Genomic DNA, 27,038 nt, shown 5'->3' with positions numbered 1-27,038 from the left:
ACGTGACTGTCTGTAGGAGCAAACCATTTCCTTGAATGGATGTACCTAATAAACTGGCCACAGTGCATATTTGCCCAGAGCCACAGATATATCTATCTATATGCCTCTTGATAGGCCTATCATGTGGTGTAGCCTATGTGTGTCTATGGTTAGGCTTGATACAAACCGACAGGGAAAGTTTCACAGGGTCTGTCTGTGTGACCCAATTACACAATGTACATTTACATTACATTTTAGTCATTTAGCAGACGCTCTTATCCAGAGCGACTTACAGTAGTGAATGCATACATGTCATTAATTTTTTTCTCCGTACTGGTCCCCCGTGGGAATCGAACCCACAACCCTGGCGTTGCAAACACCATGCTCTACCAACTGAGCTACACGGGACATACATAGACATTCTGACCCTGAGGGGTAGCCTAGTTCACTAAGCCAGCTGATTTGCCATATCTTGTTTGTACAACTGACCGTTCAGGCTTCGATCATTGTCATGTTGTGAATCGTTTGTACCATGTCTTCCAGGCATAGGACGTGGCTTTTTCCGGTGAAATGTTCTGACCTGCTGCCTCTGAAACTACGATGTGGTTTTGATGATGTAATGGTCTTTGGACCTAGTGAAGGTCACGGATTAGAAGTTTAGTAGTGGGAAGGACTAGGCTGGAATCATTGCTGTTCTTGATTTTTTTGTTGTTGTTGCCATTAGCCTACGCCCCCAAACAACTCTATATTGCTGCTCAGCCTGCTCCTGTTCGTCAGGCCTGGAATCTGATCTCGTCTCAGAGTTCAATAGTCATGAACAGGGCCTAAATTAACTTTTTGTTATATTCAACCACGGTGGCAGGTAGATTAAAAAAATCTATCAGCCACTCAGATTGTTTACCAGCCAAAATAATTTCCCCCCCATAATTACATAAACTGATGACCATGCTTTGTATTGTTTCCAGAACAAGAAATGTATAAGTAAGAAGTAATGTGGCATATTGCTCCATTTCATTTGTTATTTTAACCAAAATACCAGATGAGAAAAAATGTTCAGCTGCTCCTTTAAGGGCGGGAGGTTACCGTGGTAATGTGGCCACGAGGTGTGTGTGAGAGAAAATGTGACTTGTAGTAGACAGCTTCTCTTCGCCATCAGTGGAAGCAGCACATTCAAACTAACATTAAACAAAACAATGTAAATAGCCAAGAAACATGCACAAAAAACAGCCATAACAATGACACTTTGCTGACTTAAGTAAATTAGACCAACGTTTATGCCTGTGCCAGCGCCTCCAAAAATGAATCTATCAGCGCTTCACTCGGTACGCAAAGCTGTTGGTACGCAAAGCTGTTGCTGCGCAAGGTGGAATGTAGGATATGTATTTATTTGTGCTATAAGCAGCTATGAAACAAAACAGCAGAAATACTTTGAAAACAGCTACTTAAGCATTTTTCTGCTAGAAATCGCAACTCGTACATATGCCCATACTTGACTTTTCACAAATGCGAATGTTATGCTTGCACTGTAGAGCCCTGCAAATTGACCACCTGCCAACGTGGCTGGTGAAGTAGACTTTCTTACCCGCCAATACCTAAAACCTACCCGCATTTGTCGGGTGTTTAATTTTATGCCCTGGTCATGAAGCTGCTGCTTGCAAAGACATGATAGGATAGAGGCTGGTTTTGTTGTTGCTACCTTCAAGGGAGCTCTTTGTAACTCATCTAATTATAATATTCTGAAAGGCCTCTCAGCCATGTGTAATTTGTGTAGTTTGCTTCCCAGACACACCAAGCCCCGCCCCCTGTCACTCGAACAGTGGTTCTTCCTCACTGTTATATTCACGAGAAGTTTCCATGCTGTTCCGTTAGGTCAAAACAGATTGTTCCAATCAAGAACAATGCTTCTTTCCACTTACTATAAATCGTTTTATTTCCATGATTCCAACAGTTCACCCCAGTGTTTTGATCTATTTTGCAATTCAAATCACAATTGCAATATTTGGTTAAACATATAATAATGCTATTGGATTTTTTTGGCCCATATCGTGCTGAAGAAAGAGATTGAAGACCACAGTGGTAAAGTTAGTGGGAAATGACTACAGTTAAAGGGGAGGATAGCCAATGCTATCACATGTTAAAGGGGAGATTAGACTGGAGAATTAGAATTACTGAGAAGGCTTTTTTCCCCCTTCTAGTAATTCTATGATCAGCACACACCACCATCCATGTGTCTCTGGTCATGCTCTGCTGGTCCCCTGGGTTCGATCACCTGCTCTGTTCAACGCAACTGTTGATACTCAATAGACTGGGTCACGTTCAGTTGGCATGACATGTCCTATGAGAACTCGAAGGGGGGTGGGAGGGGGTCATGGTAGTCAACGGTTTCACCCAGACAGATTCATGAAAGTCACCATCTCAAGTAATAAACCATGCAAGTGATATTTTCTATTGGTTACTTTTGTTAGGTAGCCTAAGTAGGTAGGCTGCTAAGCATTGTGATCACTGGTCTGTGTGAATGAAGCCAGATGGTAAAACGTCAGTTTCTTGCAGATATTTGCACATGCATATTTTGTATTTTTGTATGTACACTACCTTTTAAAAAGTTTCGGGTCACTTAGAAATGTCCTTGTTTTTGAAAGAAAATAACTTTTTTTTTCTTAATTTAAAATAACATTGATCAGGAATACAGTGTAGACGTTGTAAATGACTATTGTAGCTGGAAATTGCTTTTTTTTAATGGAATATCTACATAGGCGTACAGAGGCCCATTATCAACAACCATCACTCCTGTGTTCCAATTGCACGTTGTGATAGCTAATCCACATTTATCATTTTAAAAGGCTAATTGATCATTAGAAAGGCCTTTCGCAAGTATGTTAGCACAGCTGAAAACTGTTGTGCTCATTAAAGCAGCAATAAAACTGGCCTTCTTTAGACTAGTTGAGTATCTGACGCATCAGCATTTTTGGGTTCTGTTACAGGCTCAAAATGGCCAGAAACAAAGACCTTTCTTCTGAAACTCGTCAGTCTATTCTTGTCCTGAGAATTGAAGGCTATTCCATGCGAGAAATTGCCAAGAAACTGAAGATCTCGTACAACGCTGTGTACTACTCCCTTCACAGAACAGCGCAAACTGGCTCTAACCACAAGTCCTCAACTGGCAGTTTCATTAAATAGTACCCGCAAAACACCAGTCCCAATGTCAACAGTGAAGAGGCGACTCTGGGATGCTGGCCTTCTAGGCATAGTTGCAAAGAAAAAGCCATATCTCAGACTGGCCAATGAAAAGAAAAGATTAAGATGGGCAAAAGAACACACTGGACAGAGGAACTCTGCCTAGAAGGCCAGCATCCCAGTGTCGCCTCTTCACTGTTGACGTTGAGACTGGTGTTTTGCGGGTACTATTTAATGAAGCTGTGAATGGGAACTCGAGTGCCATCAGGCACAGGGAAGTCAAATTACTCGGTGCTTCATGTATGGATCCACAGCAGGGACTCCTAGCTTGACTGCAGAGGAATGGAATGTGGCCAAATACTCTGCTGTCAGTCATAGAGATCTGAGAAGCAGGCCGGCTTATAGAACTCCTCTCTGTTAAAGATCTTTGAGCTGTGCAAAGGAAATGTGGCTCGCTGCATTGCAGCCGTAGTCTGGCATTTCTACTAGTCATAGCCTATGCAGAGTTCTTAGGACTAGCCTCCATTTTATTCTAGCCTTGTCCTCTTATTTACCTGTTCTCTTTTATAAACAAGGCTACTTAACACATTGTCAGAGGAAACATTTTGTTGTATTGAATTGACTGTGAATGGTTTACTATCATCATGTCATTGTTATGGCTGTTTTTTTGTGTGTGTGGCAGTCAGTGGCGTTTTTAAGATGAGGGACGATGATAAAAATGCTTCATGAGGATGGCCTTATTTCTGTCACAGCATATTGGTTGACTGTCATTCATATTCCCTTCACCCAGCTCAATAAAACTTCGCTAGGTTTAGGCCTACGACTTGATACACACATTTTCCCTGTACCCATCTTTAGGTTGCTACAATCTAGCCTATGAATGACAGTTTACAAGGTGCCAAGGTCGAGAAATGTTAGTAATCAAGTTGACAGTGATACATTCAATACCGCTTTGCACAATCTTGCTTGCATCTAGCTGATCTAGGGTGTAATTGTTAGTCCAACAGTTTATATTGGACAAATTCAGGTATGTTTATCCCCATTCTGTTTGCTTCCGTTTAAGATTTTTTTTTCAACAGAATCGGCGGAATGAATACATCCCTGAGCACGCAAAGTTCACTTTCATATCAGCCACATAAAAACAGCACAAATCACTTTGCTCGTTTTGTGTGTATATAATTCCTTCTCGCATCTACCTACGTGCTCTCCTCACCTTTTCCCTTCGCTTGTGGGCCTCAGTGCACAACACATCAGTTGTCTGTGACGAGGCGAAAAAACCTTTCCAAGCCAAACCTTCATATTGTATCATGACCGTTAACCGCTACACACAGCCTACATTGTCACGTCAGTCAACTAGAACTACTAGAACTAACGCGTTAGTAAACCTGCTACAATCATGCAGTACAGTGTTACACCGGCTGGCCCCGGTGGCAATAAATGAATAATACCAACTGACTTGGAAGAGGTCCAGTGTTGGATAGTCAACTAGCTAACATAGCATCCCACTCTGTTTGAGCCGGGTGTTTTAGTAGGCTAAAGTAGGTAGCTGCATTTGCTAGCAAAGTGAAAGTAAAAAAAATATTATAATAATACAACCAAATATAGCTCTCTCCCTTAATTTTGGAAGAAATGAATTTGTTCAGAACTGTTCAACTATTGTCTTTCTCTCTTGAGTCAACTACTCACCACATGTTATACACTGCAGTGCTAGCTGTAGCTTATGCTTTATTTTCTAGATTCATTCTCTGTTCCTTTGATAAGGTGGACAATGTCAGTTCGTGCTGCAAGAGCTCTGATAGGTTGGAAGACGTCCTCTGGAAGTTGTCATAATTACTGTGTATGTCTACGGAAGGGGGTGAGAACCATGAGCCTCCTAGGTTTTATATTGAAGTCAATGTACCCAGAGGAGGAGAGAAGGTAGCTGTCCTCCAGCTACACCATGATGCTACCCTACAGAGTGCTGCTGAGATTACTATAGACCTTCATTGCAAAACAGTGTGTCTTTTAATAAATTATTTGATATGTGACATGTCTTTAGTATAGTTTATCTAATAAGGATAACTTTAAAACAAATGTTTAAGTATTTTGTTTTTATGTAATTCACTGAGGAGGATGGTCCACCCCTTCCTCCTCTGAGGAGCCTCCTGGTGTGTAGTTAATCTTTAATTGAGGTGGCGCCTGACTGTTGTTTGGCTAGCTGTGTTTCTGTAGCCATGGGTGGTGTGAATTTCATGTTTGTGGAAGCTAATTTTCACCATAAAAATGTACTTTTTATGATAAAGCATTCCATGCATCATTGCATTTGCGGACTTATGTAAGATGGCCTACTATTCCAGATCTTCATAATTTAGACTAATAATATAACTCAATCACTGTTCGCAAAAAAAGACTGCATGGCTGAGTGCATAGTGGCGTAGCGTAGGGCTAGGCTATAGGCCTGGGATGGGCAACTCCAGTCCTCGGTGGCCTGATTGGTGTCACACTTTTGCTCCAGCTAACACACCTGACTCCAATGACCAACTAATAGTGGTCTTCAGTTTAGAATGCAATTAGTTTAGTCAGCTGTGTTTGCTAGGGATGGGGGGGGAAAGTGACACCACTCCGGCCCACGAAGACTGGAGTTGCACATTCCTCCTATAGGCTCTATCAGATACGCTTCTTGGCCTTTTTTAAAAATGTAATATTGTCATTCTAAGATTTATAGATGAATATCTCTTGAAAGCACCTGTCATACCAGATTTAAAAATAACTTTACTGGGTAATCACACTTAGCGATAAAAGGGGATGCGATACTCAGAAAATGAGCTAGTAAATACAGCTCGGCGCCATCTTGGAACAATCGCATATCACATCTAATGTTGTATAATATTGTCAATAATCCCTTACCTTTAGTTGTCTTCATCAGAAAGCACTTCCAGGAATCCCAGGTCCACAACAGATGTATTTTCGGTCGAAAAAGTCCATCCTTTATGTTCCATTAGCTTGCTGTTGTTAGCGCGTCCGAAGGGTGTATCCAACTACTCTGCCGAGCGCGCCACAGCAGTTTCGAAATAAAACTTTTTTTTCCCATTTAGGTTCGTTCACACATGTCAAACGTTGTATAACATAAATCTTCAGGGCCTGTTTCAACAAGAGAGCCAATAAGATTCGAGGGGGATGATTTCATTGTGTTTCAAAACGTTTCCAAAGGTGGGGGTAGACAGGGCCGCCGGCGTCATAATGGTGATGGCCCTCCCCCTGTGACCAATTTCCAACGCGTCTCATTCACTGAGTTTCGACAGTAGAAGGCTCAAAACACTTTAAAGACTGGCGACATCTTGTGGAAGCAATAGGAAGTGCTCAATGAACGATATCTCACGGTGTGAATAATAGGCAACGGCGTGAAGTTGAGTCCACAATTCAGAATTCCACTTCCTGGTTCAATCGGTCTCGGGGTTTTGACTGCCATATGAGTTCTGTTATACTCACAGACACCATTCAAACAGTTTTAGAAACTTTAGGGTGTTTTCTATCCACAGGTATTAATTATATGCATATCCTAGCTTCTGAGTCTGATTAGTAGGCCGTTGAAAATGGGCACGAATTTTTTTCAAAATGCGCTGTGGCGCCCCCTATCGTAGGGTAACGTCAAGAGGATAAACACATTTCATGCAATTCTATTACTTTATTTTACTGGAGACAAGGTTGACCGATTATGATTTTTCAACACCGATACCGATTATTGGAGGATTTAAAAATAAGCCGACGCCGATTTAATCGGCCGTTTTTTTGTAATAATGACAATTACAACAATACTGAATGAACACTTATTTTAACTTAATATAATGCATCAATAAAATCAATTTAGCCTCAAATAAATAATGAAACATGTTCAATTTGGTTTAAATAATGCAAAACAAAGTGTTGGAGAAGAAAGTAAAAGTGCAATATGTGCCATGTAAGAAAGCTAATGTTTAAGTGCCTTGCTCAGAACATGGGAACATATGAAAGCTGGTGGTTCCTTTTAACATGAGTCTTCAATATTCCCAGGTAAGAAGTTTTAGGTTGTAGTTATTATAGGACTATTTCTCTCTATACGATTTGTAAAAGTATAGCTTCCGTCCCTCTTCTCGCTCCTACCTGGGCTCGAACCAGGAACACATCGACAACAGCCACCCTCGAAGCAGCGTTACCCATGCAGAGCAAGGGGAACAACTACTCCAAGTCTCAGAGCGAGTGACGTTTGAAACGCTATTAGCGCGCACCCCGCTAACTACCTAGCCATTTCACATCGGTTACACAGCCTAATCTTGGGAGTTGATAGGCTTGAAGTCATAAACGGCGCAATGCTTGAAGCACAGCGAAGAGCTGCTGGCAAAACGCACAAAGTGCTGTTTGAATGAATGCGTACGAGCCTGCTGCTGCCTACCACCGCTCAGTCAGACTGCTCTATCAAATCATAGACTTAATATAATAAACACACAGAAATACAAGTCATTAATATAGTCGAATCCGGAAACTATCATCTCGAAAACAAAACGTTTTTCCTTTCGGTGAAATACGGAACCGTTCCGCATTTATCTAACGGGTGGCATCCCTAAGTCTAAATATTCCTGTTACATTGCACAACCTTCAATGTTATATCATAATTACGTAAAATTCGGGCAAATTAGTTCGCAACGAGCCAGGCGGCCCAAACTGTTGCATATACCCAGACTCAGTGTGCAATGAACGCAAAATGACACAATTTCACCTGGTTAATATTGCCTGCTAACCTGGATTTCTTTTAGCTAAATATGCAGGTTTAAAAATATATATTTCTGTGTATTGATTTTAAGAAAGGCATTGATGTTTATGGTTAGGTACACGTTGGCGCAACGACAGGCCTTTTTCGCGAATGTGCACCGCATCGATTATATGCAACGCAGGACAGGCTAGATAAACGAGTAATATCATCAACCATGTGTAGTTAACCAGTGATTTTGATTGTTTTTTTATAAGATAAGTTTAATGCTAGCTAGCAACTTACCTTGGCTTCTTACTGTATTCGCGTAACAGGCAGGCTCCTCGTGGAGTGCAATGTAAAGCAGGTGGTTAGAGCGTTGGACTAGTTAACCGTAAGGTTGCAAGATTGAATCCCCAAGCTGACAAGGTAAAATTCTGTCGTTCTGCCCCTGAACAAGGCAGTTAACCCACCGTTCCTAGGCCGTCATTGAAAATAAGAATGTGTTCTTAACTGACTTGCCAAGTTTTTTTTTTTTTTAAATAAATAAATAAAAATCGGCAAATCGGTGGCCAAAAATACCGATTACCGATTGTTACGAAAACTTGAAATCGGCCCTAATTAATCTGCCATTCCGATTAATCGGTCGATCTCTACTGGAGACAGTAGCAGGGTCTTTTTACAGGGTAGACTACTCTACTGACAAACAGATCAATAAAAATGTTGTCTGATCAATATAATAGGTCTACAAGAAGGTGAGCCACAAATTGCCTACAATCTGACATCCATCTAACCTGGAGGAGGAAATGATTGTCCAAAAGCGAACTTTCAAGTGCAACTGACCCAACAATGATGGTGAATATGCGCACTCACCGGGGATATGGCCAATGCCCTCAGCTGGAGCCAATAAGATGGGCTATATCATGGGTACTCAACTCTTACACTATGAGGTCCGGGGCCTGCTGGTTTTCTTTTCTACCTGAAAATGATTTGCACACACCTGGTTTTCCAGGTTTTAAATTGGTGCCTGATTGGAGGGAAGCAATTAAAAAAATGCAATGGAACTGGCTTCGAGGTCTAGAGTTGAGTTAGCGGGGGCTTATGCTGTTCAATTAAGTTGAGAATTTTGCTAACTATAAAATACAGATTAGTCTTTTCATTGTCTTCTCTTTACAGTAATAGCCATTTGCTTTCCAAACTATGTCATATTGCAAAATGCTTGGCTGGGTCTCTACTTTTCGTTGACGGTCGCAACTCAACAATCATCTTTGGTATTTGCCATGCGTGCTACCCAAATTGTGTGCCATTCCGACTGCATGCTATGTGATGAAATAAATCTCACATTTACAGCTTTTTCTTTTAAAATAAGCTAATGCTCATCTGTGGCCAAAGCATGCTTTCTGGTGTCGTAGCCTATTTTGAATGATTTTATTTACTTCTGTATAGATAGGAGTAGGCAAATACGGCTATACAATTTAGGTGATTGTTATACAATTTACCACCTATGTCTGTATCGCACTTATGGAGTTTTCAAAACAAATGGCCACTGGATTGATACAAATAATCCTGATTCTGCCAGGTAGGCAGAGGCTACTTTGTAGTTAACTTTAATTGCATTACCATCTACCCGAAGACACGAGGCTGGCATTAGCATCGCTAACGGCTACACAGTGGTAGACATATAGGCCCTACACGCACCCCACACACGGGCATTCCCCTGCCTTTTGTATTTTTAAAAATGTGTGTTGCACTGCCAAGTCAAACGGTTGCAAAAGCTATGTTTTGTTCACAGTATCGAAACCTGAGATATGGTTGTTTTGACTGTCCTCTCTTCCTGTCCAGATGAAGACGTCCCTGCAGAAAATGGTTGTTTTGACTGTCCTCTCTTCCTGTCCAGATGAAGACGTCCCTGCAGAAAATGGTTGTTTTGACTGTCCTCTCTTCCTGTCCAGATGAAGACGTCCCTGCAGAAAATGGTTGTTTTGACTGTCCTCTCTTCCTGTCCAGATGAAGACGTCCCTGCAGAAAATGGTTGTTTTGACTGTCCTCTCTTCCTGTCCAGATGAAGACGTCCCTGCAGAAAATGGTTGTTTTGACTGTCCTCTCTTCCTGTCCAGATGAAGACGTCCCTGCAGAAAATGGTTGTTTTGACTGTCCTCTCTTCCTCTCCAGATGAGGACGTTCCTGCAGATATGGTTGCAGAAGAATCCGGTCCAGGAGCTCAGAATAGTCCGTACCAACTTCGAAGAAAGTCTCTACTACCCAAGAGAACAGCAGCGTGTCCAGCAAAGACTAACATGGAGGTGAGTCATAAGCATGGGATGTGTTCCAAATGGCTCCCTATATAGTGAAGAACTTTTGACCAGTAGTGCACTATACAGTATAGGGTGCCGTTTTGGACAGACCCTATGTGTGATGTATGTGGAAAGACTTTACATAATATTTAAGTGGCTACATGCCTGAGTCACCGAGAGGTGGTGGGTCATTCTGTGTCCTCGGTAGGGTCCTGGGTAAAAGGTGTATGATGGGCTTCTGCTGCACCTTCAACTAGACACAGCATTGTGGAATGTTCAGATAGAAATCTGTTATGTAGAATAAACATGATGCATCTCTGACATAAAATAATGTATCATGTCAGCTCTACTCATTACATATCTATCCGTTTGCCTGCTGAAAATGGATCTGCCATAATGAATCAGCTCACCTAACTTGGACTGAGTGCTGCTGGTTATAAATAAATATTGCAAAAAGCTGTACTCTGACCTAGACTAGTGAGCAATATCAGCATTCCACCCACAATGGTGTCTTCTTAAGCATGAGGCTCCCTTTTACCCATGGGCTGAATTTGATAATTCATCTTTCCTCTTTGCATAATTGATAAGTATTTCGCTAGCGGTGGTGATTAATTGAAGAACTTGATTTATTAAAAACAATGCTGAAATATTAATACGGTTGTTTTTAAGCAGATGACCATGGTCTGTTCCATCAAAACGTGTGAGCTGTCAAGGCTTATAACAATCTATTTTTCTTTCTATACGCAGGGTGCTTCCACTTCAGCCACAGAAGACTTTGGCCATCGGGCAAAGCGTGCCAGAGTGTCAGGAAAGTCTCAAGATTTAACAGGTAAGATATAACTTTCTAACAGTCTGTTGTTATTTAATTTGTATTTATTAGAATCTCTTTTAGCCCATCCCAGGATAATCGTCCAAAAGTCTTTAAAAGACAACAATGACGTACACAGTATAGTAAAACCAAGGACAAATGTTTTGGTGATTAACATGTTATGAGAATTGGAGGTTGTAAATACCCCTACTCTCTGTATTGGACCTTGTTTCTGTCCATCTCCTGTTATTATTTTGGATGTGTGAATACCTCCTCCATTAATAAAGTGTCCCTTTGGTTGTGTTCATCACTAGCAGCTCCCGCAGAGCACTACCTCCAGGAGAAGCTGCCAGACGAGGTGGTTCTGAAGATCTTCTCCTACCTGCTGGAGCAGGACCTGTGTCGCGCAGCATGTGTCTGCAAACGCTTCAGCGAACTGGCCAATGACCCCATCCTCTGGTGAGTGGCTGGTTGGTTGGCTGTCTGTCTGGTTGCTTGGTTGGTTGGCTGGCTGGCTGGCTGGCTGCTTGACTGGGTTGGCTGGCTGGCTGCTTGACTGGGTTGGCTGGCTGGCTGCTTGACTGGGTTGGCTGGCTGGCTGCTTGACTGGGTTGGCTGGCTCTCTGGTTGGTTGGTTGGTTGACTGGGTTGGCTTGCTCTCTGGTTGGTTGGTTGTCTGGCTGGCTGGCTCTCTGGTTGGTTGCTTGGCTGGCTGTCTGGTTGGTTGGTTGGTTGCTTGACTGGCTGTCTGGTTGGTTGCTTGTCTGGCCGGCTGGTTGGCTGGCTCTCTGCTTGGTTGGCTGGCTCTCTGCTTGGTTGGCTGGCTCTCTGCTTGGTTGGCTGGCTGTCTGCTTGGTTGGCTGGCTGTCTGCTTGGTTGTCTGCTTGGCCAGTTGGTTTGTTGGTTGGTTGCTTGTCTGGCCGGCTGGTTGGTTGCTTGTCTGGCCGGCTGGCTGTCTGCTTGGTTGGCTGGCTCTCTGCTTGGTTGGCTGGCTCTCTGCTTGGTTGGCTGGCTGTCTGCTTGGTTGGCTGGCTGTCTGCTTGGTTGTCTGCTTGGCCAGTTGGTTTGTTGGTTGGTTGCTTGGCTGGCTTTCTGCTGGGTTGGTTGCTTGGCTGGCTGTCTCTGTCTGGTTGGTTGCTTGGCTGGCTGGCTGTCTGTCTGTCTGGTTGGTTGCTTGGCTGGCTGGCTGTCTAGTTGGTTGGTTGCTTGTCTGGCTGGCTGGCCGGCTGGTTGGCTGGCTGGCTTGTTAGTTGGCTGACCTGCTTGCTGGGCGCTTGGCTGTATGGCTGCTTGGCTGGCTGGCCTTTTGCTTGGCTGGCTGGCCTTTTGCTTGGCTGGCTGGCTGGCCTTTTGCTTGGCTGGCTGGCTGGCCTTTTGCTTGGCTGGCCTTTTGCTTGGCTGGCCTTTTGCTTGGCTGGCTGGCTGGTTGGCCGGCCTTTTGGTTGGCCCTTTGCTTTGCTGGCTGGCTGGCTGCTTGGCTGGCTGGCTGGCCTTTTGCTTTGCTGGCTGGCTGGCTGCTTGGCTGGCTGGCTGGCCTTTTGCTTGGCTGGCTGGCTGGCCTTTTGCTTGGCTGGCTGGCTGGTTGGCCGGCCTTTTGGTTGGCCCTTTGCTTTGCTGGCTGGCTGGCTGCTTGGCTGGCTGGCTGGCCATTTGGTTGTTTGGCTGGCTGGCTTTTTGGTTGGTTGGTTATTTTGCTGGCTGGCTGGCCTTTTGGCTGGCTGTCTGCTTGGCTGGTTGGCTGTCTGCTTGGCTGGCTGCTTGACTAGTTGGCTGGCTGCTTGGCTAGTTGGTTGGCTAGTTAGTTAGTTGGCTGGCTGGCTTTTTGGTTGGCTGGCTGGCTTTTTGGTTGGCTGGCAGGCTAGTTAGCTTCCTGGCTGGCTAGTTAGTTGGCTGGCTGGTGTTTTGCTTGGCTGGCTGCTTGGTTGGTTAGCTAGCCTTTTGGCTGGCTGGCCTTTTGGTTGGCTGCCTGGCTGGCTGGCCTTTTGGTTGGCTGGCCTTTTGGTTGGTTGGTTGGCTGGCTGGCTAGTTGGCTGGCTCGCTGGGCGGCTGCTTGGCTGGCTGTCCTTTTGCTTGGCTGGCTGGCTGTCCTTTTACTTGGCTGGCTGGCTGCTTGCTAGGCTGGCTGGCTGGCTGGCAGGCTGCTTGGCTGGCCTTTTGGCTGGCTGGCTGGCCTTTTGGCTGGCTCGCTGGGTGCTTGGTTGTATGGCTGCTTGGATGGCTGTCGGTTTGCTTGGCTGGCTGGTTGCTTGGCTGGCTGGCTGCTTACTTGGCTGGCCTTTTGCTAGTCTGGCTGACTGCTTGGCTGGCTGGCCATTTGGTGGGTTGGCTGCTTGGTTGGCTGGCTGGCCATTTGGTGGGTTGGCTGCTCATTTGGCTGGCTGGCCTTTTGGTTGTCTGCTTGGCTGGCTGTTTGGCTAGTTGGCTGGCTGCTTGGCTAGTTGATTGGCTGGCTGGCTAGTTGGCAGGCAAGTTAGCTTCCTGGCTGGCTAGTTAGTTGGCTGGCTGGCCTTTTGGTTGGCTGGCTGGCTGGCTAGTTGCCTGGTTAGTTGGCTGGCTCGCTGGGAGCTTGGCTGTATGGTTGCTTGCTAGGCTGGCTGGCCTTTTGGTTGGCTGGCCTTTTGGTTGGCTGGCCTTTTGGTTGGCTGGCCGGCCTTTTGCTATGCTGGCTGGCTGGCCTTTTGGTTGTCCTTTTGCTATGCTGGCTGGCTGGCCTTTTGGTTGGCCTTTTGCTATGCTGGCTGGCCGGCCTTTTGGTTGGCCTTTTGCTATGCTGGCTGGCTGCTTGGCTGGCTGGCCATTTGGTTGGTTGGCTGGCTGCTTGGCTGGCTGGCCATTTGGTTGGCTTGCTTCTTGGCTGGCTGGCCATTTGGTTGGTTGGCTGCTTGGTTGGCTGGCTGGCCGGCCTTTTGGTTGGTTGGCTGGCTGGCTGGCCGGCCTTTTGGTTGGTTGGCTGGCTGGCTGGCCGGCCGGCCTTTTGGTTGGCTGGCAGTCTGGTTGGCTGCTTGGCTGGCTGCTTGCTAGTTGGCTGGCTAGTTGCTTGTCTGGCTGGCTGCTTGGCTGGCTGGTGAGACACTGTCTCATTCTGTCTGTCATTCTGTCTGTCTGGATGGTGAGACCATATAAATCTAATCTATTGATTGGACTTCACCTTTTAAGTCGATGGCATAATAGGTGGACTGTTAGCTATTCCGAGTGTACCCATAGGTGCAAAGTTAGGTTGAAGATAAAAGGTTAAGACGAGGTTTCTAATGTCCCGTAATGCTTTACATAAATTAGGATGGGACCAGCAATGCTAGTTAGCACTGAACCCACGACTCTGTTTATTTTCAAAAGCTTCTGCATGGAATTGTTAGGTTGTCCTAATTTGGGTATCTTCAACCAAATGTAATGGATCCAATCTGGAACACACACTGTCTTTCCCCTCCTGCGCCCCACAGTGTGTTATCGCTTGAAGTTACCCTGTCTTATGGTGTCCTGTCTGGCTGTGCTTCACAGGAAGAGGCTGTACATGGAGGTGTTTGAGTACACGCGTCCCATGATGCATCCTGAGGCGGGGAAGTTCTTTCAGATTAACCCAGAAGAGTACGAGCAGCCCAACCCGTGGAAGGAGAGCTTTCAGCAGCTGGTAGGACTATGACCCCATGACCTCTTTTCCCACACTGTCCTTACTGTTACTCACTGACCTCTGACCTATGGAAACCCTCACTGTCCTAACAGTTACTGTTACTCAACCATACAGATACTACTACTGCTGCTAAAACAGTCAACAGCTTGTACAGACACATGAATGCAAGATCACTGTGGAGTCCCAGTAATTCTATTTGTTTATTTATTTATTTTATTATTTAACCTTTATTTAACTTGGCAAGTGAAGTTCCAGTGGAGTGACATAACTTGATTGCTGTGATTCTAGAAGCAATCCCACCATTAGTTTTACATTTACGTCATTTAGCATTACTGTGCTATAATAATGGCCAGATTCATTGATGTGTTTTTGTTTACAGTATAAAGGAGCACACGTGAAGCCAGGCTTCGCAGAACACTTCTACAGTAATCCTGCCAGATACAAAGGAAGAGAGAACATGCTTGTAAGTGTGTTTGTTTGAGAGAGTTTAAGGGCCAGTTTCCTTGACACCGATTTAAGCCTAGTCCTGTACTAAAATGTACACTGAATGAAGAATCTCCATTGCCTAAGCTTTAGAGTAATGGAAGTGGTTGTAGAGAGGACGATTGGCTACTATTCTGAACTTATTATGGTGAGCTTTCTGGCACCCAGCGCTGCTGAGGTGTCACCCAAGTGGGTGCTTCACAGAGTGGAAGAGAAAGTCCAGTGGCTGTAAGTCAGGCTGGTTACCAGACTTGCCCTCAACAAGATCATCAGCAGACTCCATCGCTATCCTCTGACCAGCTTTCTCCACTCAAGACATTAACTGACCCTCTCCATCTTCAGAAGATGCAGCTTTCAAAGACCTGGCCTCTATTGGTTGACCTGGCCTCTACTGGTTGACCTGTCATAATATATTGATTGTTTGTTTTTTGCTCTTGAAACACTTCCATATTCTATGAAAAGCGCTATAGAAATGTAATTTATTTGTATTGATATAGGCATAACGTTTTAGTTCAGGACTAGGCTTTTTAATCTGTGGGTTGTTATTGAGTGATTGGTCATCATGAGTTCACTGTAACACACTTCTCTATGCTGCCTCTTCCTCAGTACTATGACACCATCGAGGATGCCCTGGGAGGTGTTCAGGAGGCCCACTTTGACGGCCTCATATTCGTACACTCTGGGGTCTACACTGATGAGTGGATTTACATCGAATCGCCCATCACAATGATCGGAGCTGGTACGTATTAATTCTGTTCATTGTTTTCTGTACTGTACACTGTCTGTTCCCCGTCTATCTACTAGAAGTCGACCGACTATGATTTTTCGATAGGGTGGCTCTTGTCGATGTGTTCCTGGTTTGAGCCCAGGTAGGAGCGAGGAGAGGGACGGAACCTATACTCTTACACTGGCAATACTAAAGTGCCTATAAGAACATCCAATAGTCAAAGGTATATGAAATACAAATCGTATAGAGAGAAATAGTCCTATAATTCCTATAATAACTACAACCTAAAACTTCTTACCTGGGAATATTGAAGACTCATGTTAAAAGGAACCACCAGCTTTCATATGTTCCCATGTTCTGAGCAAGGCACTTAAACATTAGCTTTCTTACATGGCACATATTGCACTTTTACTTTCTTCTCCAACACTTTGTTTTGCATTATTTAAACCAAATTGAACATGTTTCATTATTTATTTGAGGCTAAATTGATTTTATTGATGTATTATATTAAGTTAAAATAAGTGTTCATTCAGTTCATCCACAAAAAAAAAGAAAAAAATAATCGGCCGATTAATCGGTATTGGTTTTTTTTTTTGTCCTCCAATAATCGGTAGCGGCGTTGAAAAATCATTATCGGTCGACCTCTACTTCACACAGTTCGCAACGAGCCAGGCGGCCCAAACTGCTGCATATACCTTGACTGCTTGCACGGAACGCAAGAGAAGTGACACAATTTCCCTAGTTAAAAGAAATTCATGTTAGCAGGCAATATTAACTAAATATGCAGGTTTAAAAATATATACTTGTGTATTGATTTTAAAGAAAGGCATTGATGTTTATATTTAGGTACACATTGGTGCAACGACAGTGCTTTTTTTGCGAATGCGCTTGTTAAATCATCACCCGTTTGGCGAAGTAGACTGTTATTCGATGAGAATTTAACAGGCACCGCATCGATTATATGCAACGCAGGACACGCTAGATAAACTAGTAATATCATCAACCATGTGTAGTTAACTAGTGATTATGTTAAGAATGATTGTTTTTTATAAGATAAGTTTAATGCTAGCTAGCAACTTACCTTGGCTTCTTGCTGCACTCGCGTAGTCAGCCTGCCACGCAGGCTCCTCGTGGAGTGTGATGTAAGGCAGGTGGTTAGAGCGTTGGACTAATAATCGGAAGGTTGCAAGATCGAATCCCCGAGCAGACAAGGTAAAAATCTGTCGTTCTGCCCCTGAACAAGACAGTTAACCCACCGTTCCTAGACCGTCATTGAAAATAAGAATGTGTTCTTAACCGACTTGCCTTGTTAAATAAAGGTGTATAAAAAAAATTGGCCACAATCGGTGACCAAAAATGCCGATTACCGATTGAAATCAGCCCTAATTAATTGGCCATTCCGATTAATCGGTCGACCTCTACTATCTACCCCACTTGACCTTGCAGCATGGTTCATTGACTATCTTTGCTGGACACTTTTAGCCCAGTGTTGTCTTTTGCCCTGCCCTTTTAACCCCCAATGCTGTATTTTTTTCAACAGCATCTGGTAAAGTAGCAGACAAAGTGATCATTGAGAACACCAGAGACTCAACGTTTGTCTTTATGGAGGGCTCAGAGGATGCATACGTTGGCTACATGACCATCAAGGTGAGGTCTTATCCACGACTTACATAATATGGGCCTAGCTGACTGTTGGTGTATGCCTGGACTCAACAGTGGTCCAAATCATATTGACTCTACAGTGGTCCTCATCATGTTGTCATATTCACTCTGTACAGTGGTCCTCATCATATTGTCTTATTGGCTCTGTACTGTGGTCCTCATATTGTCATATTGACTCTGTACTGTGGTCCTCATATTGTCATATTGACTCTGTACAGTGGTCCTCATAATGTTGTCATATTGACTCTTTACTGTGGTCCTCATCTTATTGACTCTGTACTGTGGTCCTCATATTGTCATATTGACTCTGTACAGTGGTCCTCATAATGTTGTCATATTGACTCTTTACTGTGGTCCTCATCTTATTGACTCTGTACAGTGGTCCTCATCATATTGTCATATTCACTCTGTATAGTGGTCCTCATCATATTGTCACATTGACTCTGTACCATGGTCCTCATCACATTGACTCTGTACCGTGGTCCTCATCACATTGACTCTACAGTGGTCCTCATCATGTTGTCATATTGGCTCTGTACAGTGGACCTCGTCATATTCACTCTGTACAGTGGACCTCGTCATATTGTCTTATTGGCTCTGTACTGTGGTCCTCATATTGTCATATTGACTCTGTACTGTGGTCCTCATATTGTCATATTGACTCTGTACTGTGGTCCTCATATTGTCATATTGACTCTGTACTGTGGTCCTCATATTGTCATATTGACTCTGTACAGTGGTCCTCATAATGTTGTCATATTGACTCTTTACTGTGGTCCTCATCTTATTGACTCTGTACTGTGGTCCTCATATTGTCATATTGACTCTGTACAGTGGTCCTCATAATGTTGTCACATTGACTCTACAGTGGTCCTCATCTTATTGACTCTGTACAGTGGTCCTCATCATATTGTCATATTCACTCTGTATAGTGGTCCTCATCATATTGTCATATTGACTCTGTACTGTGGTCCTCATCATGTTGACTCTGTACTGTGGTCCTCATCATGTTGACTCTGTACCGTGGTCCTCATCATATTGACTCTGTACCGTGGTCCTCATCATATTGACTCTGTACCGTGGTCCTCATCATATTGACTCTGTACCGTGGTCCTCATCACATTGACTCTGTACCGTGGTCCTCATCACATTGACTCTGTACCGTGGTCCTCATCACATTGACTCTGTACCGTGGTCCTCATCACATTGACTCTGTACCGTGGTCCTCATCACATTGACTCTGTACCGTGGTCCTCATCACATTGACTCTGTACCGTGGTCCTCATCACATTGACTCTGTACCATGGTCCTCATCACATTGACTCTGTACCGTGGTCCTCATCACATTGACTCTACAGTGGTCCTCATCATGTTGTCATATTGGCTCTGTACAGTGGACCTCGTCATATTCACTCTGTACAGTGGACCTCGTCATATTGACTCTGTACAGTGGACCTCGTCATATTGACTCTGTACAGTGGTCCTCATTGTCATATTGGCACTGTACTGTAGTCCTCATGATATTGTCAAATTGACTCTGCACGGTGGTTCTCGTCAAATTGACTCTGCACGGTGGTTCTCGTCAAATTGACTCTGTACGGTGGTTCTCGTCAAATTGACTCTGTACGGTGGTCCTCGTAATCAAATGTTATTAGTCACATGCGCTGAATACAACAGGTGTAGACCTTAGTGAAATGCTTACTTACGAGCCCTTAACCAATAATGAGGTTTCCAAAAAATATGGATAAGAATTAGAGATGAAAGTAACAAGTAATTAAAGAGCAGCAGTAAAATAACAATAGCGAGACTATATACAGGGGGGTACTGATACACAGTCAATGTGCGGGGGCACCGGTTAGTTGAGGTAGTATGTACATGTAGGTAGAGTTATTAAAGTGACTATGCATAGATGATAACAACAGAGAGTAGCAGCGGTGTGGAGAGGGGGGGGCAATGCAAATAGTCCGGGTAGCCATTTGACTAGATGTTCAGGAGTCTTATGGCTTGGGGGTAGAAGCTGTTTAGAAGCCTCTTCGACCTAGACTTGGCGCTCCGGTAGCACTTGCCGTGCGGTAGCAGAGAGAACAGTCTATGACTAGGGTGGCTGGAGTCTGACAATTTTTGGGGCCTTCCTCTGACACCTCCTGATATAGAGGTCCTGGATGGCAGGAAGCTTGGCCCCAGTGATGTACTGGGCCATTCACACTACCCTCTGTAGTGCCTTGCGGTCGGAGGCCGAGCAGTTGCCATACCAGGCAGTGATTCAACCGGTCAGGATGCTCTCGATGGTGCAGCTGTAGAACCCTTTGAGGATCTGATGACCCAGGCCAAATCCTTTCAGTCTCCTGAGGGGGAATAGGTTTTGTCAAGCGCTCTTCACTGTCTTGTGTCGTGTCTTTGGGGCACCATTAAACTGAAGACTTGTTAATAATAATAACAGGGAGTTATTTTTATAATTATTACGCAATTAAACTGATTAATCGTTTAACTGTAATCAACTAGGAGATCGGGGCACCAAGGAAAATATTCAGATTACAAAGTTATAATTTTCCTAATATAACTTTCCTATATTATAACACTATATATTATATTGTAGTATAGGCCAATTATCTTCTGGTTTAAATGGTGTATTTTACCTCACGTCCAGTCTCATTCCAAACGTCGTAAATTGTTGTATCTGCACAAATCCAGCCTTTACTAAAGTCATCCATACATCAATTGTCTTAAAATCATTTATTTACTAAACTAAGTAATTCACAGAAGGCATACAAACAGTAGTTATCGTTACAAAGAAATGGTAGAGGAATGTGCCCTTGTGGGCTAAACAGGCATGGCGGCCTGTTAAACAAAGGGTCATAAAGGGCAGCTGAGAAGACACTACAGAGTTGATAAATATTAACAATTGATATGCTAATCCTTTGCACATGAACGCTCACTCATTCGGGAACAATTGCAATCAATATGTATATACACTGCTCAAAAAAATAAAGGGAACACTTAAACAACACAGTGTAGCTCCAAGTCAATCACACTTCTGTGAAATCAAACAATCCACTTAGGAAGCAACACTGATTGACAATACATTTCACATGCTGTTGTGCAAATGGAATAGACAACAGGTGGAAATTATAGGCAATTAGCAAGACACCCCCAATAAAGGAGTGGTTCTGTAGGTGGGGACCACAGACCACTTCTCAGTTCCTATGCTTCCTGGCTGATGTTTTGGTTACTTTTGAATGCTGGCAGTGCTTTCACTCTTGTGGTAGCATGAGACGGAGTCTACAACCCACACAAGTGGCTCAGGTAGTGCAGCTCATCCAGGATGGCACATCAATGCTAGCTGTGGCAAGAAGGTTTGCTGTGTCTGTCAGCGTAGTGTCTAAAGCATGGAGGCGCTACCAGGAGACAGGCCAGTACATCAGGAGACGTGGAGGAGGTCGTAGGAGGGCAACAACCCAGCAGCAGGACCGCTACTTCCGCCTTTGTGCAAGGAGGAGCACTGCCAGAGCCCTGCAAAATTACCTCCAGCAGGCCACAAATGTGCATGTGTCTGCTCAAACGGTCAGAAACAGACTCCATGAGGGTGGTATGAGGGCCCGACGTCCACAGGTGGGGGTTGTGCTTACAGCCCAACACCGTGCAGGACGTTTGGCATTTGCCAGAGAACACCAAGATTGGCAAATTCGCCACTGGCGCCCCGTGCTCTTCACAGATGAAAGCAGGTTCACACTGAGCACGTGACAGACATGACAGAGTCTGGAGATGCCGTGGAGAACGTTCTGCTGCCTGCAACATCCTTCAGCATGACCGGTTTGGCAGTGGGTCAGTCATGGTGTGGGGTGGCATTTCATTGGGGGGCCGCACAGCCCTCCATGTGCTCGCCAGAGGTAGCCTGACTGCCATTAGGTACCGGGATGAGATCCTCAGACCCCTTGTGAGACCATATGCTGGTGCGGTTGGCCCTGGGTTCCTCCTAATGCAAGACAATGCTAGACCTCATGTGGCTGGAGTGTGTCAGCAGTTCCTGCAAGAGGAAGGCATTGATGCTATGGACTGGCCCGCCCGTTCCCCAGACCTGAATCCAATTTAGCACATCTGGGACATCATGTCTCGCTCCATCCACCAACGCCATGTTGCACCACAGACTGTCCAGGAGTTGGCGGATGCTTTAGTCCAGGTCGGTGAGGAGATCCCTCAGGAGACTATCCGCCACGTCATCAGGAGCATGCCCAGGCATTGTAGGGAGGTCATACAGGCACGTGGAGGCCATACACACTACTGAGCCTCATTTTGACTTGTTTTAAGGACATTACATCAAAGTTGGATCAGCCTGTAGTGTGGTTTTCCACTTTAATTTTGAGTGTGACTCCAAATCCAGACCTCCATGGGTTGATAAATTGGATTTCCATTGATTATTTTTGTGTGATTTTGTTGTCAGCACATTCAACTATGTAAAGAAAAAAGTATTTAATAAGATTATTTCTTTCATTCAGGTCTAGGATGTGTTGTTTAAGTGTTCCCTTTATTTTTTTGAGCAGTATATTTACGCTCAGTGTGTGTCGGGATCCTTGTTGGAGAGTTTTGTCCTGTTCTCTCTCGGTTAGAATGGATCTTTCAAAGCGACATTCATTAATGTCGTTATAGAATGGATGTTTCGTCGGTCTTCACGTTCAATGATATAATTTCTAGCTGCAGACTATTAATTAATATCAAAGACTTGTTCTTATTCTGTCGGTATCGGTAGTCTAAAAGTTAACTTTCAGTAGAGGAATTGGGTGGTCAAACCTATTGGCCAACTCGTCATGGAGTGGAAGCCTGGTCTGAAGAAAGTAAATCAGGGTGGGGTTTTATACGTGAACATAGAACAGGCTTGTCACATGACGCCTGGTCCTGTCTGTGTCCCTGGGGGTGTGCCGATGATTGATTTAAGCTTTGAACAGAAATACATTGAACAGAAATACATTCTATCACATTAACATCAGTACATAGCATCTCAACGTATTCCAAATAGCTTTATCCTTATTAATACATTTTATACAACCATTTAGATGCAAGTCCCATAACTGAGGCTATTATATAAACAGTATTATGGTAATATGGCTATATTGTCTCTTCTGAGTATCACAAAATTGTACCAAGCGGACCAGTTCGTAGCTGGATTCTTCACCAATCTTTTATACCTTCTCCAGAACATAAATGTCGTTCGGTTCCCCAATTCTGTGAGTTGGAAGAATTTCCTCTGTCTCTCTATGAAACCCCTCTGTGTCTCAACTGGGCCATGCGGCAGGAGATTCTCCTCTAGAATTTTACCACCCCTTCACACAGGGCCTGGGTGTGGGGAGGTAGGTTGGGGGATGGTGGAAGGGGGAGGGGGTCAACTGTCCTTACTGTACTCAAAGAGGGCAACGTCATGACACTTGGTATGCTTGGACCATGGTAGTTTGGTGGTGGTGTGGAGACCAAGGTACTTGAATCTCTCAACTTGCTCCACTGCAGCCCCGTCGATGAGAATGGGGGCGTGCTCGGTCCTCTTTTTCCTGTAGTCCACAATCATCTCCTTTGTCTTGATCACGTTGAGGGCGAGGTTGTTGTCTTGGCACCACACGACCAGGTCTCTGACCTCCCTATAGGCTGTCTCGTTGTTGTCGGTGATCAGGCCTACCACTCTTGTCATCGGCAAATTTAATGGTGTTGGAGTCGTGCCTGGCCGTGCAGTCATGAGTGAACAGGGAGTACAGGAGGGGACTGAGCACCCACCCCTGAGGGGCCCCTGTGTTGAGGATCAGCGTGGCAGATGTGTTGTTACCTACCCATGCCACCTGGGGGCGGTCATATTGACTCTGTGTAGTCGGCATCACCGTGTTGTCATATTGACTCTGTACAGTGGTCCTCAGCATACAAAGGGAACTGTTGACATGATATCAGTTGTGGATGTTAGTCATATGTTATGAATGATTCCTATCGTAGTCCTATGTAATAAACTAACTCCCTTATGTTTGTCTGCCTCTCTTAGTTTAATCCTGATGATAAGTCTGCCCAGCACCACAATGCCCACCACTGTCTGGAGATTACAGTCAACTGCAGTCCCATCATTGACCACTGTATCATACGCAGCACTTGCACAGGTACCTTACAACACAATGTCTCCATCTCTCCACAGACCTATCTGCCTTTCACTAAGCATAGTTTTAGCATCTCAGACCTACCTAGTGCAATCTAATTTTCATGACACCTAAATGTATTATAGTGATCATAGCTCATAGGGCGATATTTTGGCAGTGTCTTCCACACATGGAATTGAGACAGTGGGTGGGTATCTGTCTGAGAAGTGTAGTGGACACACCGGGCTCTACCATGCTCACCTGGCTGGCTCTACACCTGTTGGTTTCAGTGGGCTCAGCGGTCTGTGTGAGCGGCCAAGGCGCTTGTCCCACCATCAAACACTGCAACATCAGCGACTGTGAGAACGTGGGGCTTTACATCACCGACCATGCACAGGTAGCTAACGCACACCACTCTTTCCATATGGCACTTGATTACTCAAATCATCCCATTTCCAAGACTGTGCTGTGAAACTCTGCAACTCATTCTTCGTTCCCAGGGAATCTACGAGGACAATGAGATCTCCAACAACGCTCTGGCAGGGATCTGGGTGAAAAACCATGGCAACCCTATCATCAGACGGAACCACATCCACCATGGCAGAGACGTGGGCGTCTTTACCTTCGACCACGGCATGGTGAGATGACACTATTGTTCTGGTCTGGTTACCACTGAGATGATGCTTCATTGGGGTTGCAAAGGGTTGGGATTTTGAGGAATTTTGCTTAAATTCATCAAAAAAGTTAGCTTATAACAGTGAACCTTTTTTTGTGTGATACACAAGGTAATTCTGGGTCTTGTGGCATATTTTGGTTAAACTATCCCCAATTCAATGGAATTGCAACTCTCTGCATGCACAGTGCATTCTTCCATCACATGTACAGCTGATTCTCAAGATCTTGCACACTAATGAGATGCTATAGAGCCCACACTACTACACTGTCTGAGCCAAGGACTACATGCTTTCTGGTAAGTTTTGATTACACTACTGGGTGGGGTGAATATATTTCATATGACGTAATTTTTTGTTGTTGTTAATTAGCAAATAGTAGCCTACAGCAAAGTGTGTTCAAATCATTTCTAACTTGTTAACAGTTTCTGCTAGTTAGTTTTTGCTACCATGTGGGTTTTAGCTTGCTTGAGCCTGCTAACTGAGGCGTGTTAATTCACCTGTTTCCATACATGATTCATTTTCAAATATTTATCTTACAAAGGAGTTGTTTAACCTGTTAGGGCTAGGGGGCAGTATTGACACGGCTGGATAAAAAACATACCCGATTTAATCTGGTTACCACTCCTACCCAGTAACTAGAATATGTATATACTTATTACATATGGATAGAAAACACCCTACATTTTCTAAAACTGTTTGAATGGTGTCTGTGAGTATAACAGAACTCAAATGGCAGGTCAAAACCTGAGAGATTCCTTTACAGGAAGTGGCCTGTCTGACCATTTCTTGAACTTCTTTTCCATCTCTATCATTTACTAAGGATCTCTGCTCTAACGTGACACTTCCCACGTCGTCCATAGGCGCTCAGAGCCCGGGAAAAAACAGAATGTCGTCATTCCAGCCCCAGGCTGAAACACATTATCGCCTTTCTCAAGTGGCCGATCAAGGGACACTGGGCTTAGGCGCGTGACCCGACCGCCCCCGCCTTTGGGATTTTTTCCTCTGTTTGCCGAAAAGGAGATTCCCTGTCGGAATATTAGCGCTTTTCTATGAGAAAAATGGCGTAAAAATTGATTTTAAACAGCGGTTGACATGCTTCGAAGTACGGTAATGGAATATTTAGAATTTTATTGTCACGAATTGCGCCATGCGCGCGACACTTCTTTACTCTTTCGGATAGTGTCTGGACGCATACGAACAAAACGCCGCTATTCGGATATAACGATGGATTATTTTGGACCAAACCAACATTTGTTATTGAAGTAGCAGTCCTGGGTGTGCATTCTGACGAAGACAACAAAAGGTAATCAAACTTTTATAATAGTAAATATGATTATGGTGAGTGCTAAACTTGCCGGGTGTCTAAATAGCGAGCCCGTGATGCCTGGGCTATGTACTTAGAATATTGCAAAATGTGCTTTCACCAAAAAGCTATTTTAAAATCGGACATATCGAGTGCATAGAGGAGGTCTGTATCTATAATTCTTAAAATAATTGTTATGCTTTTTGTGAACGTTTATCGTGAGTAATTTAGTAAAATGTTAGTGAATTCCCCGGAAGTTTGCGGGGGTATGCTAGTTCTGAACGTCACATGCTAATGTAAAAAGCTGGTTTTTGATATAAATATGAACTTGATTGAACAAAACATGCATGTATTGTATAACATAATGTCCTAGGGTTGTCATCTGATGAAGATCATCAAAGGTGAGTGCTGCATTTAGCTGTCTTCTGGGTTTTGGTGACATTATATGCTGGCTTGAAAAATGGGTGTCTGATTATTTCTGGCTTGGTACTCTGCTGACATAATCTAATGTTTTGCTTTCGTTGTAAAGCCTTTTTGAAATCGGACAGTGTGGTTAGATTAACGAGAGTCTTGTCTTTAAATAGCTGTAAAATAGTCATATGTTTGAGAAATTGAAGTAATAGGATTTTTAAGGTTTTGAAAATCGCGCCACAGGCTGCAAGTGGCTGTTACGTAGGTGGGACGAATTCGTCCCGCCTAGCCCAGAGAGGTTAATCTAACTGCTTAACTATTTATTTGTACATGGAATTGTATTTTTATTTAAAAAAAAAAATTCTGATCTTTCCAGGAAAATGCCACGGGCACTGCACTATCTGATGTGTGGAGACATTTCACTGCAGCTAATGTAGAAGGAAAAGCTGTGTACATTTGCAAATATTGTGCCAAATCATATGTGAAGAATGCAACAAAGCTGCAGAATCATTTGGTCAAGTGCATAAAGTTCCCTCAGCGCTCACAACAAGCAACATCTGACAAAAGTCCCTCTACTTCTGATTCCAGGTGCTGCTGCTATCGATAAGGTGTCTGCTTCATCATTTTCACCTCGATTATACGTTTTTTTGACTCAATGGAAGAACGTAGTCAGAGACATGCTGATGAATGTCTTGCTTGAGCTGTGTATGCAACTGGTTCACCTCTGATGCTCACAGGCAATGTGTATTGGAAGAGATTTCTGAATGTTCTTCGCCCAGCATACACCCCTCCAACCAGACATGTTTTATCTACTAATTTGCTGGATGCAAAGTTCAACAGAAAGTTCAAGTGAAGGTCAAGCAAATCATAGAGAAAGCAGACTGTTCTGCAATCATCTCTGATGGTTTGTTGAATGTTCATGGGCAAGAAATAATTAACTACATCTCCACCCCTCAACCAGTATTCTACAAGAGCACAGACAGAAGGGACAACAGACACACCAGTCTCTATAAGGTATTTATTTGCACTGGTGACAGACAATGCTGTGAACATGAAGTCTGCTTGGTTTAAAGTGGAGGAGTCCTACCCTCACAT

At 44.1% G+C, this 27,038-nt stretch overlaps 1 protein-coding gene across 6 annotated transcripts in view; it reads left to right on the top strand.

The window, feature by feature from the left end:
* The window catches only part of LOC106590975 (F-box only protein 11), a 47,279-nt gene that overhangs the window by 7,673 nt on the left and 12,568 nt on the right, over positions 1 to 27,038 (top strand). For 3 of the 6 annotated variants that reach the window (XR_006771243.1, XM_045724836.1, XM_045724850.1), the window contains exons 2-11: positions 10,028 to 10,158; positions 10,897 to 10,978; positions 11,272 to 11,416; positions 14,453 to 14,582; positions 14,962 to 15,045; positions 15,672 to 15,804; positions 17,333 to 17,439; positions 23,468 to 23,579; positions 23,846 to 23,952; positions 24,056 to 24,193. Coding sequence is in view for 5 of the 6 variants with exons in the window: in XM_045724836.1 (XP_045580792.1) it covers positions 10,028 to 10,158; positions 10,897 to 10,978; positions 11,272 to 11,416; positions 14,453 to 14,582; positions 14,962 to 15,045; positions 15,672 to 15,804; positions 17,333 to 17,439; positions 23,468 to 23,579; positions 23,846 to 23,952; positions 24,056 to 24,193 (1,169 nt within the window). In the remaining variant the exon portion in view is untranslated. Of the gene's footprint in view, positions 1 to 8,598; positions 8,711 to 10,027; positions 10,159 to 10,896; positions 10,979 to 11,271; positions 11,417 to 14,452; positions 14,583 to 14,961; positions 15,046 to 15,671; positions 15,805 to 17,332; positions 17,440 to 23,467; positions 23,580 to 23,845; positions 23,953 to 24,055; positions 24,194 to 27,038 lie in introns of all 6 variants that reach the window. The other 3 variants (XM_045724859.1, XM_045724848.1, XM_045724842.1) reach the window with 3 other exon arrangements.

This window comes from Salmo salar, chromosome ssa01, assembly GCF_905237065.1.
Source record: "Salmo salar chromosome ssa01, Ssal_v3.1, whole genome shotgun sequence".
NCBI classification, from domain to species: domain Eukaryota; kingdom Metazoa; phylum Chordata; class Actinopteri; order Salmoniformes; family Salmonidae; genus Salmo; species Salmo salar.
This window is presented reverse-complemented; position numbering and strand designations above follow the sequence as displayed.